This window comes from Miscanthus floridulus, chromosome 4 (genome assembly GCF_019320115.1).
Source record: "Miscanthus floridulus cultivar M001 chromosome 4, ASM1932011v1, whole genome shotgun sequence".
Lineage (NCBI taxonomy): Eukaryota > Viridiplantae > Streptophyta > Magnoliopsida > Poales > Poaceae > Miscanthus > Miscanthus floridulus.
In genome coordinates this window covers 65,915,702-65,931,099 of record NC_089583.1, presented here as the reverse complement: position 1 = coordinate 65,931,099, position 15,398 = coordinate 65,915,702, and the positions used below count along the sequence as shown (strand labels likewise).

General features: G+C 42.5%; 2 protein-coding genes across 2 annotated transcripts; one reads left to right on the top strand and one right to left on the bottom strand.

Annotated features, from left to right (window-relative positions):
- Window positions 1-7,584: 7,584 nt before the first annotated feature.
- On the bottom strand, window positions 7,585-8,929 carry LOC136548580 (uncharacterized). The gene is made up of 2 exons (XM_066540058.1): window positions 8,762-8,929; window positions 7,585-8,115 (listed from the first exon to the last, which is right to left on the bottom strand). Exons 1-2 carry the CDS (start codon window positions 8,927-8,929, stop codon window positions 7,585-7,587), a joined length of 699 nt encoding a protein of 232 aa, XP_066396155.1.
- Window positions 8,930-9,382: 453 nt separating this feature from the next.
- LOC136548579 (uncharacterized) lies at window positions 9,383-13,318 on the top strand. The gene is made up of 7 exons (XM_066540057.1): window positions 9,383-10,243; window positions 10,328-10,553; window positions 10,666-11,878; window positions 11,947-12,048; window positions 12,127-12,201; window positions 12,287-12,355; window positions 13,078-13,318. The coding sequence occupies exons 1-7, from the start codon at window positions 9,383-9,385 to the stop codon at window positions 13,316-13,318; spliced, it is 2,787 nt and encodes a 928-aa protein (XP_066396154.1).
- Window positions 13,319-15,398: the final 2,080 nt, after the last annotated feature.

Sequence of the window (15,398 nt, the reverse complement as noted above, 5' to 3'; positions counted from 1 at the left end):
GTTGTTGCCTTTTACATGTCTCGAGGCGCCCGTCCCTTCGCTTCAGGTCTTCAAATACCAGTTGGTGGTTTTAGCCTCGAATACATCCTTACTCGCAACTATTTCTCCGCTCTTCTCCGCCTGTCGAAACCCTATAGTGGTTCTCTTTCTCCCCTTCGTAGATCCAATCGTTCTTTCATGGCCGGCGAAGATAACCAAGGTAAGCGCGCGGCGGAGGAAATCCCGAAGGAGAGTATGCCAATGAACCAACATCTCCGACGCATGAGGTGAGATCAACATTTCTTGTTCATGATGATGAATAGTTTTGACACACCTGCAGGTTTGTTGTGAATGATAGCCTTCGTCCTCTCTCAAGGGATGGTGGGCCTTCTAACGCCGCATCTTCCATCCCAGCTTCGTCGTCGGATTCCTCCAACTCCTATAATGGAGATGACGCCTGGCACTACCTTCATGAGTGGAGGATGGCCCAGAATCATTATTCTGAGGCGACTTGGGAGAATGGCCAATTGGAGATTCGCCTCAGGGTTTCTCAGGCCGCCCTTCACGTAGCTGAGGAGGAGGCCAGCACCGTCCAAGCATGGCTGGCCGAATCCGACGCCATGGTGGCAGGTAAGATGAATCCCATGAAGGCTTTTTACTCTGACTTCCATTATCTTCATCTTGACCGTCTTCTTGTTCTCGTGATTGTTAGCCCTGACAGCACAGTTGGAATCTCTCCAACTGATGGCGAACACGGCCATAGACACTGTCAATGCCTGGGGTTCCTCCATCGACACTCGTCTCCAAGACGTCCCGGTTCGCGTTCAGGAGATCGCCCACCATGGCGTTCGTCATGGTGCGGCGGTGGCGTTGACCGCAGCACAAGTCCAAACTAGGTACGAGCTTTACACCATAGAAATAGGTTTCCCAATGGGCGACGGCCCTGAGGAGCACGAGGACCTACTTGAAGAATTCATCATGGTAGTGGAGGCCATAGTAGACATCACATCGGCTCAGGATGTGGTGAATAAGGTCTTTGGTTAGTCTGTGCTTAGGGTAATCTGATGAACACCAACTCTTGTTCTTTCATGAATATGTTTCAATGTGATGGCTTCGTGCATGACTGTGAATGTCTCTTGCTCTTTTTGTTTTTTTGCTCTTGAGACGATATGCATCGTATCAGCTTTTATGCCTTCGAAGATCTTTATTTTTTGAACTAGAGGTGATACCCTTCTGGTACTGACTATTAGAGCCGAGAATGAATCGGCTATCGAATGTTGCCTAGGTGTTAGGATAACGTACCATAGAAACTTTCACATCAAAAGTCAAACGAGCAATCAACCTAGGTTGAACATCCTGTTAAGTGAAACATAACTTCTTCAAATCCATTAACTCCGAATTTGCCACCTTATCTAGCATTCATACATTGGCCTAAACCTCATAACTAATACTTGTTTTCCTTTATTCCAATGGCTGATATGAAGCTGTAACCTTTTTTACTAAAATAAACTCTCAGAGCCGATCGCTTGCATCGGCTATTGGCTTTCATTGCTGATCTTGATGAAGCCTCCTTACCATGACTTGCCAGAAAAACACTCGAAATCTCCTAGTTCCCAAAAGACTGGATTGACTATTGTGATGCTTATGGACTCATCAACACGAACCAGTTCGACATCATCTCCATGCCATTGAATCAAACACTAATGCATGGTCGAGGGTATGCAGCAATTTGCATGAATCCAATCACGACCGAGGAGTAAACTGTATGATCCTTTCCCATCAATGACAAAGAACGTGATGAGCAGAGTTTTACTCCTGATTGTCAGTTCAACGTTTATTGCCCCCAGGTCTTGGATGTATTTCCTCTGAAGTCTCTAAGCATCATGTCGGTCTCAAGCAAATCTCCTAGTCCCTTGCTAAGCTTACAGAAAGTGGTGTATGGCATAAGATTGATAGAAGCACCTCCATCCACCAACATCTTGTTCATCGGCTTCCCATCAACAAAACCTTTTGTATATAAAACCTTTAAATGCCGATGCTTGACTGGCTTATCAAATATTGCTTGCTGCACAACTGTTAACTTGACAACCATCTCTTCATACTCTTACTCATCGAAGTCTGAATAAACTTCTTGATCTGTCGGAGCTCTGAATTCTGATGGTAATAGAAAAGCCATTTGGATATTAGCCGATAGTTGCTTCTTATCAGCCATCTTCTTGGTATGCCATACTTGAGTTTTACTAGGTGCCTGAGCTTGTTCCATCTCTCTGTTCCTTAGGCGCTACACCCTCCTCTTTTGGCTTCTCGTCAAATCTCCTGGGCACCACTAGCCTTCCTGCCACGTGTATCTTCTTTTAGTGCCTTCCTCTTCATGATCAGCCCAGTCCAGTCCAATGACTCTTTTTCCCAACCGATCATGAACACTTTTGTTTTTTAAGCGCTGATCCATGTTGTTATGATGATATGCATCTTGAGCATGGATAGACTGACGGTTGGTTCGAGATTGCCTATACTCCCATGTTTACACCAAAATTTGGAAGGAGAGTCACAAAGACCCAGAAGCTCCTAGGATCGTATCATCAAGGGATCAGTTGTGGATGGATTAGAAACAACTGATTCAGACGTGAAATCTAGGAATCGGCTTTCTTCGGACAGTGCCAACAGATAATGACAAGGCTATGATCAACGCCAGGACAAAAACATGTTGGACTCTACAAAAAGGGAAAGATTAGAGTCTAAGTTATCTTAAATTAGGAATATTTTCATTTTTATGCCAAAGTCTGTAACAAATTGTGCTCAAATAGGATTCATGTTTAGGCTCCGGGTATAAATACCAAACCCCAGCTATTGTAAGAAACAACCAATCAATCAAATATAAGTCAATTACTTTTTTTTGGCTCCGGCCACCCCTTAGGAGTAGGAGTAGAGTAGATCTCGGTGAGTTCTTCAGCAAGTATGGCTGCATTGATCCGATAAACCTCCACTGCTTGTTGTAAGTATCGTCATGGTTTATACCTCTGTTCGTATGGCTGCATCGATCCGGTCGACCCCCACTGCGGCTCTGGTATAAGCTAGTTATCGACTCTTGCCTAATTCAAGTATGGCCTGTGTGATTCTGCTTCACACCCCACTACTTGAATTAGATCAAGGTCAAGTTATCGGCTCTACCTTTGAATGGCAGTCTTTGGTAGATTTATTAAGTTACCGATATTGCTTATTGCTTTCATTGTTTATCTAATTACAGCAATATCACTCTGCTCGATTGAGATTGATCTAGATCAGCCTTATATCTTATTTAACCCATCGTTTGCTAATCTTAAACTGATCTAATCTACATCTTAAATGATGAGTTATGTTTTTATTGGCTATTTTATATCAATCTTAATCGTGCATAGCGTGCGGTTAAGGCTTGTTCGATCTTGAGTAGATTTATTGGTTAGCGAGAACCATTCCATGGCCCATCATCATGGCATGTGGGATTCTGCCTCTCACCCCACTGTTGGGACCATGGAGTGGGGTCGTTAGTTGGTAGATCCATTCCTGAGAAGGCATGACCTTAACTGTGCGCTATGCCTAAATCGGCTGTTTAGCCGATATCAAATGCTTTCACAAACAGTTCACATCACGAGATCATTGAAGTAGAGATAAGTTGAAAGATGTGTTAGACCCATGATCTTGTTATTGTATTACGACCTGCATGATTCTGCCTCATGCCCCACTGATATTAGTAATGAGTTAGGATCGTCGAGTCTATTGTTGTTTACATGACCTGCATGATTCTACCTCATGCTCCACTGGTCATGGCGATAGATGAGATCTAACATGTTCATTAGATTTATCTTTATTAGATGGTTGAGCGGTGTTGAATTGTTTCTTTACATAAATAGGAGTTTGGTTACTTGTAATCATTGGCTTAGTATAAACCAATCATCATCGATATCTTATTGCCATTGATTAATATTTGCTTAAATGATATTTATTCTGAATGATAATCGATTCTTCTTCACACGATCCCATGAGCTCTAACTAACTTATTCTCATGAATATACTGGGATCGGCTATTTAGCCGATTTCCTTCCATATCGGCTCTCATAGCTGTACTTTCAGAACTGTCTAGCAACACCGACGAGTTTTGCCCTTAATTACTGATGAACTTTCTCTCCTTGTCAATTACAGGGTCAAATTGACTTGCACGCCTCGGGAGGATTGCGTAGGATCGACCACCCCTGCGCTGAAGCTAGGTGGATCTGCTCCATTGAGCGGACCCTTCCGACTTGCTATGTGTGTCCTTGGCACGGGATGAAATTCTATGTCGACACACGTTTCTAGCACGCCCGGTGGGACTCCACAATCATCATGGAGGTTCACAACAACGACAGCATCCTTATGGTACATTATGAAGACCTGCCTAATGAAGATAAGGATACCATCAACAAATCTATGAAAGAATTTTAGAAGAATTGTTTGTTGTCCTACACCAAAACACGTGATAGCATAATTATTTAGAAATTTTCACTACCAAGAGTTCTACTACATGGGCAGACAGATACCATCGAAGCTAAAGATAGGCGTTTCTTTACAGAAGCCATAGACAAGTCTGTTCATGATGCCATATCAAGCCGCAATGAAGCTTTTGTTGACGCATTTCACAATGCCATGAAAGAGGTGATTCATGTAATTCCAGTTGGTCAGGTTGGATCGACTTATTATAATATTCTAGATCCGTTGACCCAAGAGACTAATCAAGTCGGTACCAGTCATCAAGAAGCAGCACCAACTAGTAATGGTGGCGTCCAGCACTTCAAGGTTCATCTAAACAAACTCCGGGTACTGCTACAAATCAGATACAGTACAATCCTGAACTATCAGTACAACATATGCAGTAGCCGGCGGGGCAAAGTCAAAACCAGATGATCAATTTTGGCACATCAGGCCACATACCATCGTTGGCTCAGAAGATAGCACCATCCATTCAGAGGATCCATAGAGATAAAGATCCTTATGTCTATAATCAGAGACTTCAAGTTGCAAGTCAACAAAGGACCCAACAGATTGAGATTCCACAAGGCTATCATTATGGCACGGATTATAACACCCTCCACATGATGCCAAATCCAGGATATCAAGGCACATGGGATTTCAATCCATAGATGGGTCAGCAAGTACCGAGAAATCCAAATCTACAAGCTGATGAGTTGCTGCTGAAGGTGATCGAGATGATGAAGAATCAGTTTGGCCAGAAGCCAAAAGGGCTGACCTTTTCATACAAACACCCATATCCAGAGTGGTATGATTTTGTCGCTCTTCCTACAAATTACAGGCTCCCAGAATTCACCAAGTTTAGTAGTCAAGATAGTACAAGCACAATAGAACATGTCAGTCGGTATCTTACACAATTAGGTGAAGCGTTAGTTGAGGATGCCCATCGAGTTCGTTTCTTCTCCTTGTCCCTATTAGGGCCAGCCTTCACTTGGTTCTCATCACCACCAGTCAACTCCATTGCCAATTGGGCTAACCTGGAGAAGAAGTTTCATACATATTTCTACACTAGGACTAGAGAGAAGAAAATAACCAATTTGACAACCATGAGACAGAGGACTAATGAATTGGGCACTGAGTTTCTTTAGAGATTCCAAGAGACTAAGAATCTGTGTTTCTTGTTGAGCTTGGCCAATGATCAGTTAGCTGCTTTAGCCATCCAAGGAATACTGCCGATATGGAAAGAGAAACTGCTAGGACAGGAATTTGACAACTTGGGTCAATTGGCTCAATGGATGGCAGCACTTAATAGCAATTCCAGAGCATACGTAGAGATACCCGATTCTAGAAGAGTACCTCAGTGGCCGAAGCTTACGATCCATATTCAGTCAATGATGGCTATGAAGATGAAGAAGAAGAGGTTGCTGCAGCTGAATGGAATTAGGGCAAGAAGACAGTGATGATGCCAAATCCTTGGGGAAGAGGAGTTGAGGAGAGTTATGACTTTGATGTTACCAAATCGGACAAGCTCTTCGATTTCTTGCTTGAGAAGGGGCAGATCAAGTTGCCCGATGGTCATGTCATGTTGCCCCCTGATCAGTTGAAGAACAAGAAGTTCTACAAATTCCATCGTGCTACTTCTCATTCCACTAATGAATGCAGAATCTTTAGGCAACATATGGTTGATGCTGGGCTATTCAAAGAAAAAACTAAGGTTCTAACATCGATCAAATCAAAAGAAGCTAGAACAGTTGATCCCAAGATGCAAATATCGGCTGATGAGTATAGAGAGATTAGAAGACGCCATGCCAAACAAAAGAGCCGATACGAGTAAGGGAAGACGTCAAAAGCAAAGACATCAAAACCGTGGGTCACGTCTTGGATTCTATTGAATAAATGGCAGCGGCAGAGGGAAAAGGATTATCAGCGTTGGTTAAAAGATCAAGCATACAAGCATCAATTAGAAGAAGAGAAGTATGAAAGGGAACAAGCTAAATTACATTAGAATTGTCCCTTCTTTAGACATTGCTGGAATGAAGGTTTGAAGTTGCCTACCAGACACAACTGTCTAGAATGTAGCAATTAATATCGGGAGTATAGGCAATCTCAAACCAACCGCCGGTCTATCCATGCTCAAGATGCATATCATTATAACAACATGGATCGGTGCTTAAAAAACAAAAGTGTTCATGATTAGTTGGGGAAAAGAGTCATTGGACAGAACTGGGCTGATCATGAAGAGGAAGGCGCTGAAAGAATATACACGTGGCAGGAAGGCTAGTGGTGCCTAGGAGATTTGACGAGAAACCAAAAGAGAAGGGTGCAGCGCATAAGGAATAAAGAGTTGGAACAGGCTCAAGTATCTGGTAAAACTCAAGTATGGCATACCAAGCAGATAGCTGATAAGAGGCAACCATCGGCTAATATCCAAATGGCTTTTCTGTTGCCATCAGAGTTCAGAGCTTTGGCAAATCAAGAAGTTTATTTGGATTTCGATGAATCAGAGTATGAAGAGATGGTTGCCAAGTTGACAGTCGTGCAGCAAGCGATATTTGATAGACCAGTCAAGCATCGGCACTTGAAGGCATTGTATATGAAAGGTTTTGTTGATGGGGAGCCAATAAACAAGATGTTGGTGGATGGAGGTGCATCTCCCAATCTTATGCCTTATACTACTTTTCATAAGCTTGGCAAAGGACCAGAAGATCTGTTGGAAACTGACATGATGCTCAGAGACTTTGGAGGTAACATGTCTAAGACCCGAGGGGCAATAAATGTCGAACTAACAATCGAGAGTAAAACTCTGCTCACCACATTCTTCGTTATCGATGGGAAAGGATCATACAGTGTAGAGAAAATTTTGTATTTAGCCCAAAAAATAATGCTTCTTTCTTATTTGACACCGAAACTAAAAATCTTTCTTATATGTCCCTGACTTGAGTTTTTGTTAGCTACTTGACACTTCCATCGGATCATGAAGGAAACATCGTCAGTTGTCCAACTGAGGCAACGCAAAAAGACCATAATGCCCTCTCACTGAAGAAAAGAAAATGAAGTCCGCCGTGGCTCTCCAGTTTGTAACCTGGACTCGTCTCGAGTCGCGGTCGCCGTTTCCCTCCCCTAACCCTAGATCGAGGGTGGCGTAGCCATGGAGGCGGAGGGCGGCGCGGCTTCTGGGGAGGGCAGCGCGGCTTCTGGGGAGGGTGGTGTGGCTTCGGCTGATGGCGTCGCGGCCACGGAGGCACCGCGCGCGGCCACGGCGGAGATCGGCGCGGCCACAACGGAGGTCTGCGCGGCCAAGTAGGCGGCCCGCGCGGTGATGGCGGAGGTCGATGCGACCACGACGGACGTCCGCGCGGCCAAGCAGCCTTCCCGCGCGGCCATGGAGGTGGAGGACGGAGCGGCCACGGCGGGGGGCAGAGCGGCCAAGCAGGCGTGCGGCGCGGGCTCGGAGGCGGGCAACGCAGGCACAGGGGCGGGCGACGCGGCCAAGCAAGCACCCCGTGCGGCGTTGGTGGCGAGCGGCGCGATCTTGTTGCCGAGCGGCGCGGCCTCAGGAGGAGGACGACGCGGCCATGGAAGCGCCACTCGCGGCCATGGAGACGGGTGTCGCGGCCACAGTGGAAGGCGGCACATCCAGGACACAACACCAACTCCCTGCAGGGTGAGTTTATTATCTCTAAGCTCAAAATTCTATCAAGCCAACTCGGACTGTTTGTGGATGTCCTGGAATTTAAGAATTAGTGGTGAATTCGCTGACCAATAATAATATCAAAGTTCATAACTGAGGAAAAATTACATAGACAGTTGTTGGCTTGGCTCTGTATGTCACTACTTTAGATTGACATATGTTTGCAAAGAGTTAAAACAAACAGAAGTAACACTATACAACCAATACTCCAGCACATGACATGAACAAAATAATTAGTAGGGACCAATAAATAGCTCTTGATATTAGATAATATATTGTCATATCGTAAGCATGAGTGGGAGCCATACCAGGGTGGTAGGGGCACCTCCCACCAAATTGGCAAATGGCAAGTTCAATTCCTTTTGCACATATCGGTTGACCATAAAAAATGGTTGAAAGCATATCACCATGGCTTATAAGGAATGAGTTTCGACAACAAAAACTGAACTACAGGCATGACATATGCACTATGTTATGGGGAAAAAGAGTCATTGATACAATATATTAACTTTGTGTTTGAACACATCTCCAGTGAAAGAATGTCTTGACTAATTTTCTGTTGTGTGAAGAGGATGATCATAGCTTATATAAGCAAGAAAGTAAGAAGAATACCATCTTGAGATTTTGTCTACTCTCCTCATCTTTTGCTAACCATTCAGACCATCCAAGAGCACCATCTTCCCCTATTCTGGCACCGCCACTGTTCCAGAAGTGTTCAAAGAGCCTTTGCTTACTGCTTGTCGTCAGATACAGAGGAGGGGCGAATAAGTTAAACTCCATTTGCGCCTGAAATAGCCTAGTTGCTAATTCCCGATGTCCTGTTTGCCACTCAAATCGGCACAGATTAAAAAATATATCCAATAACCCCACTTCTAGCTGAACTAAGGAAGAAGATTTAGAATCCATGCCAATAGAGTCTCAGTGCTGTCCCTCTTGCCATATGACTTCAGAAGGCAAAGCAATAATTCCTCACTATCTGGATTAAGCTCCACAGCCTTCTCCAATATGCTAATTTTCCTTTCGGTAGTTTGTAAACAAGCAGCCTTTTGTGGCTGAGTGCTAGCAACTTTGTGAAGGAAATTATAGAACAGAAGTGTGAAATAATGATTGAAACAAAACTCTAGTGGTGAGTCAAAATTGTCGAATTTCATTTCTAAGAACAAACTCTAGTAGTACAAAGTTCGCCATAGGTTGAAGAAGTTCTCATGCATGACGTTATTGTGCTTTCACAGGATGGATGTAGCTACTAATTTTCTATTGAAAATTCATTTGCTTGGCAATCGCAAAAAGGCTAGAAAGGATGTCAAATGTTTTAGTTTTGAGATGGTTGTTGACTCAGATCTGTCGAATTATAAGGATTTCATTGACTCAGTTACAGAGAAGTACCCTCCAGGCTACTTAGAAATTCCACATGTTCAGTACTATGATAATGTTCTTAAGAATTTTCCAGTAGTAAAATCAGATCAGGATTTGATGTCTATGTTTGATGTACACAGTAAGGAGAAAGTTGTAGAGATGTTTGTCGCTTATTGTGATCCCTCAGAAAAATTTGAGCCTATCACTAAGTGGGAGTTTGATGTTGAAGGGCAGCCTGCAAACAATATAGAGGAGGATGACGATGATTATCTTAGAAATCCTTTACCTGAGAATGAACATGTTGGTGTTGATGAGGAGATCATGTACTTGGACATTGTACCTACGAATGCTGTAGATGTGCTTGGATGTTTTGAAAAAGGGAAGGAAAAAGTAGTGGCTGAGGATGGCTCAGAGGATGAGTCTGAGGATGGCTCAGAGGAGGAGTTTGAGGATGAGGATGAATTAGAGGCTGATGAGGATGAGCCATATGAAGAAGTAAATCATCACCCAATTGCTGATTTCGATGAAGAAGATCCTCCTATGGAAGTAGGCACTACTTATCATAACATGTACGTGTTCAAGTTGGCTCTTTGTCAACATGCAATCAAACATGAGTTTGAATTCAACACAGAGAAAAGCTCAAAAAGTAGGTTCAGAGCCTATTGTTCAAGGAAAGTGGAGGATAATTGTCCATGGAGTCTACATGCATCTACCACGGCAGACAAATGCACTGTTATGGTAAGAATAATTTTTTTAGTTGCTACTACATGTAGTATGACAATGTTATGTTTTACTAACTAGTTATCTTGAATGCGTTTGTAGGTGAAGAAGAATAACTTTGCTCATGATTGTTCTAGCACTAGAAGGAAGAAGAGAATAAAGAATGCTACCAAACATTGGATATGTTGGAAGGTGAAGGACTTTCTGATAGAAGATGCTACTTTGGGAGCAACAGCATTGCAAAAGAAAATTAAAGAACACCACAAGGTGAGCATCAACTACCAGAGGGTATATCAGGGTCAACAACTAGCAATGAAACAACTTTATGGTGATTGGGATAGCAGTTTTAATAATTTGTTTAGTTTCAAAGCACAAGTTGAGAGCTCTTGTCCCGGTAGCAAAGTAATTATTGACCATTACATAGTAAATGGGGAATTCAGATTTAGGAGATTATTTTTTTGCCATGAAACCTTGCATAGATGGGTTCCTTAATGGTTGTAGACCTTACTTGGCAATAGATAGCACCTTCTTGATAGGCAAGTTCAAGGGGCAATTGGCTAGTGCTTGTGCAGTTGATGGACATAGTTGGTTGTATCCTGTTTGTGTTGGAGTTTTTGATTCCGAAACTAATGACAATTGGATCTGGTTCATGAGTAGGCTTAGAGAGGCTATTGGGTCACCTCCGAGTTTGGCAATAAGCACTAATGTAGGCCAGGCAATCATGGGAGCTATTGCTGAAGTATTTCCACAGGTAGAGCATAGAGAGTGCATGTTTCACTTGGTGACTAATTTCAAAAAGAGGTACCGTGGGAAGGTGTTTGATGATCACCTTTGGGCAGCAGCTTACTCATGGAACCCATACTTGTTTAAGAAGCATTGGGCTAAGATGGAGAAAGCAAAGCCTGCTGCAACTGATTACCTAAGACATCACAAGAAGTTGTGGACTAGAAGTCAATTCAAAACAATTTGCAAAGTGGACTATGTGACCAACAACTTGGCGGAGAGCTTCAACAATTGGATTAAGCAGTACAAGTCCATGAATTTGGATGATTTGATGGATAAGATCAGACAATTAATTATGATCAAGTGGAACCAAAGGAGAAAAATTGGAAAGAAATTAGATGGCTTCATTCTTCCCCACTTAATTAAGAAGCTAAATGAACAGAGTAGAGAATTGAACTTGGATGTATCAGAATGCTCAGAAGAGGTGGCTGAAATTACCTTATTTGGTGGCAGCGGCTTTAGGTTTGTGGTGAACTTGGTTGATCGAACATGTTCTTGCAGACAATGGCAAGTCTCTGGCATTCCTTGCAAACATGCCCTTGCATTCATTACAGCACTACCTAATGCACCTATTGACAAATATGTTGACTTCTACTACTCCATTGAGAAATTTAGAAGAGCCTATAGTGCATTAATCCCTGCTATTCCTGACAAGACACAGTGGCCTAAATCTACCCATGGCTTCTTCATGTATGGACCACTACTAATGTCTATAGCTGGTAGGCATAAAACCGAGAGACACAAAGGCCATAGTGACAAGAATGGTAAAAAAGGGCAGCACCAATGTCCTATCTGTAAGGAATATGGGCATCACTGGCACAACTGCAGGAAGGGCAGCAAAGAAGATATTGAAGCAATGAAAACTCTTAGGTACATTTCATCTTCTATGCATATTTTTTAATTAGATCATATTCTTTACTATCTATTTGCTTATGTAGAGGAACACCGAAAAAGAGGAAGAAGGTTACCAAATCAACAGAGAGTTCCATTGTGCCAATGGAGGATGCAGCACCAACACGTTCTATGACTTTTCCACCAAGGTTAGCTCAATTTCCACTTTCTGTATTTAGATTCCAATTCATGGTGTCTCATCCTAGTACTTTTCAATATTACTGTAGTCAAAACTTGGAACCTGAACCCACAGCTAGTAAGAAGAGAAAGGGTGCTGCCTCTAATTCTAGACCAACAGGAAGGTAATTAATAAAAACTTGAATAAATATTCTATTAATACAAAGCTAATGGTGACTTCTAAGTACCAAACTCTCTTCTTTTTTGTAGTATAAGCTTGGAGATTACAAGTAGGAAAAAGGGAAAGCATGGTTCCTCTAACTCTGGAGCATCAAAAAGGTAGCCTATACTAAATCTGAATTTATTTTGCATGGTTAGTTTGTTGATTTTGCAAGCAGTTCTATCAAAAAGGTGGCCTATACTTTAACTCTTCTTCTTTTTTCTTCCTTGCATTGCATACTATAAAGTACTCCATCAGTCAAGTTGCTTTTCTTAGAAAGTTGAAACTGCAGGATGGTGTAATGATTATGGAATAGTGAGGGTTTCGAGGTCGATCGTTGTTGTCATTATGAAAGCTTGCTTGCTCTCCCTCCCTCTCTCACTCTCTCTGTGAATAAAGTTCTGCCTAAGTGGAGGTAACTTTATGTAGTAGAATAATAGAGTAGCATTTGAGCTATGATGGAAAAATTGACTAATCCGAAGTGTGAAGAAAAGTGGAAGGACAAGCTAGGTAGTAAATGGCTGCAAGGACAAAGTAAACTTTCCTAAAGTACTGCTGATAAAAAGGAATGCTGGCCATCTTGTTGGTCTCAAAACTGACATATGATTTCAGATTGGAGTATTGGACTGTTGATTTCTGAATTACTAGGGTCGTACCTGCATTTTGTCAAATCTTTTTATTAGGCCCAAACATGATCTGTAGTTAACAATGGATGGTCCCCTCTTCATAACCTCCTACTTTTCCACCCAACATTTCACACAGTTTTGAAACAATGTATACTTATATAATGAAACCAGGCTGCTAACAGTTGTTTTCTGTTCTCATGCCTTTTGTTGTATAGGTCCAGAAGTGGTTCAAATCAACCTGAACCACTTTCAATTGAGCTTCCCTCATCCAAAGATAAACCACAAGCTGTTGTTGTCAAGTTAAAAGGCAAAAGGAGGAAGAAAGAAGTAGATAAAAATGCTGCAAAGAATCTTTTGTCGCAGCTTGATATCCCTGCAATGGGCACGAGGAGCAAAAGACTTCAGCCTAGTAGTCCGGCATTGAGCACAAGAAGCAAAAGAAGGCTGAGTTTGTGATTCTTGTATGAGAAAATTTCCTAAATGTGTATTGTGTTAGATGTTTGTAATGGATGCAATCCTGTGAAAATGTTTCTATGCATGTGAACCTGAATGTATCTCGACTATTATTGTGATCATGGATGCTAAATATTGCATTTATCTTGAACATGTGAGTTTTCTAAAATAAATGTGCTATTGTTCTGCTGCATGTCATTTTCAAATTGGATGTAGTTGGAGACCTATTTTATTGTTGTTATTCATGTATCTAAATAGTTAATTTCAAACTGAATATAATTATACGTAATTATATAAGATGATGTTTGATCCTTTATTTATTTAGAGAAAATTTTGGAAACGACGACCACGACTCGAGACGAGTCCAGGTTACGAACTGGAGAGCTGCGGTAGACTTAATTTTCTTTTCTTCAGTGAGAGGGCATTATGGTCTTTTTGCGTTGCCTCAGTTGGACAACTGACGATGTTTCCTTCATGATCCGACAGAAGTGTCAAGTAGCTAACAAAAACTCAAGTCAGGGACATATAAGAAAGATTTTTAGTTTCGGTGTCAAATAAGAAAGAAGCATTATTTTTTGGGCTAAATACAAAATTTTCTCTACAGTTTACTCCTCGGTCATGATTGGATTCATGCGAATTGCTGCATACTGTCGACCATGCATCAGTGTTTGATTCAATGGCATAGAGATGATGTCGAACTAGTTCATGCTGATGAGTCCATAAGCATCGCGACAGCCGATCCAGTCTTTTGGGAACTAGGAGATTTTGAGTGTTTTTCTAGCAAGACATGGGAAGGAGGCTTCATTAAAATCAGCAATGAAAGCCAACAGCCGATGCAAGCGATCAGCTCTGAGAGTTTGTTTTAGTAGAAAAGTCACAGCTTCACGTCGGCTGTTGGATCAAAGGAAAATGAGTATTAAGTCTTGGAGATGGGTTTAGGCCGACGTTTGTGAAGGCTGAGTTAAAGTGTAAGTGCGATTCAGAGTTAATGGATTTCTTAAGAGAAGTTCTGTTTCGCTTAATAGAACGCTTGACCTAGGTTGATTACTCGTCTGACCTTTCATATTGAAAATTCTACTAGACGTTATCCTGGCGTCTGACCAACATTTGATAGCCGATTCATTCTCGGCTCTAATAACCGGTACCGTAAGGGTATTGCCTCTAGTTCAAAAAAGAAAATCTTCAAAGGCAATAAAAGCCGATACAATATGTATCGCCTATAGAGCAAAAAACAAAAGATAGGAACATTCACAGTCATACACGAAGGCATTGCATTGAAACACAATCATAAAAGAACATGAGTCTTCATTCATCGGTTTATCCTAGATGCAAACTAATCGAAGACCTTGTTCACCACATCTTGAGCAGGTGTAATGTCCACGATGGCCTCTGCCGCTGCGGTGAAATCTTCTATCAGATCTTCATGTCCCTCAGGGCCATCGTCGGCCGGGAAGCCAACCTCCATGGTATGGAGATCATGCCTGGTTTAGACCTTAGCCATAGTTAGCGCCACCACCATGCCATGACGAACGCCATGCAGAGCGATCTCTTGGACGCGGGCTATAATGTCTTGGAGACGAACATCAATGGGGGACCCCTTGCATTAACGATGTCCACGACCACATTCACTGCCAATTGGAGAGATTCCAGTTGCACCATTTGAACTAGCAATTGTAGAAGAATATCAAGGCAAAGGCAATGGAAACCAGGATGGAAACATTCATGAAGCTCATCTTACCTGCTACCGCGGTGTCAGACTCAGCTAGCCACACTTGAACGGCGTTGGTCTCCTCCTCCATCGCATTAAGAGTAGCCTGGAGGACTCCCAAACGATTCTCTAGCTGACCATTGTTCAAAATCGCCTTGGAATAGCGGTCCTCGGCCGCCCTCCATTCTCGAAAGAAGCACCGGGCATCGTCACCATCATATGAGTTGGAAGAACCCAATGATGAAGCTAGCACAGAAGATGCAGTGTCAGCGGGATTGTCAGTCCTAGAAAAGGAGTGAAGGCTGTCATTCACAATGAGCTTATAGGCAAGTCAGAGCAGACCATCATCGTGAACAAGGGTTGCCAATCTTACCT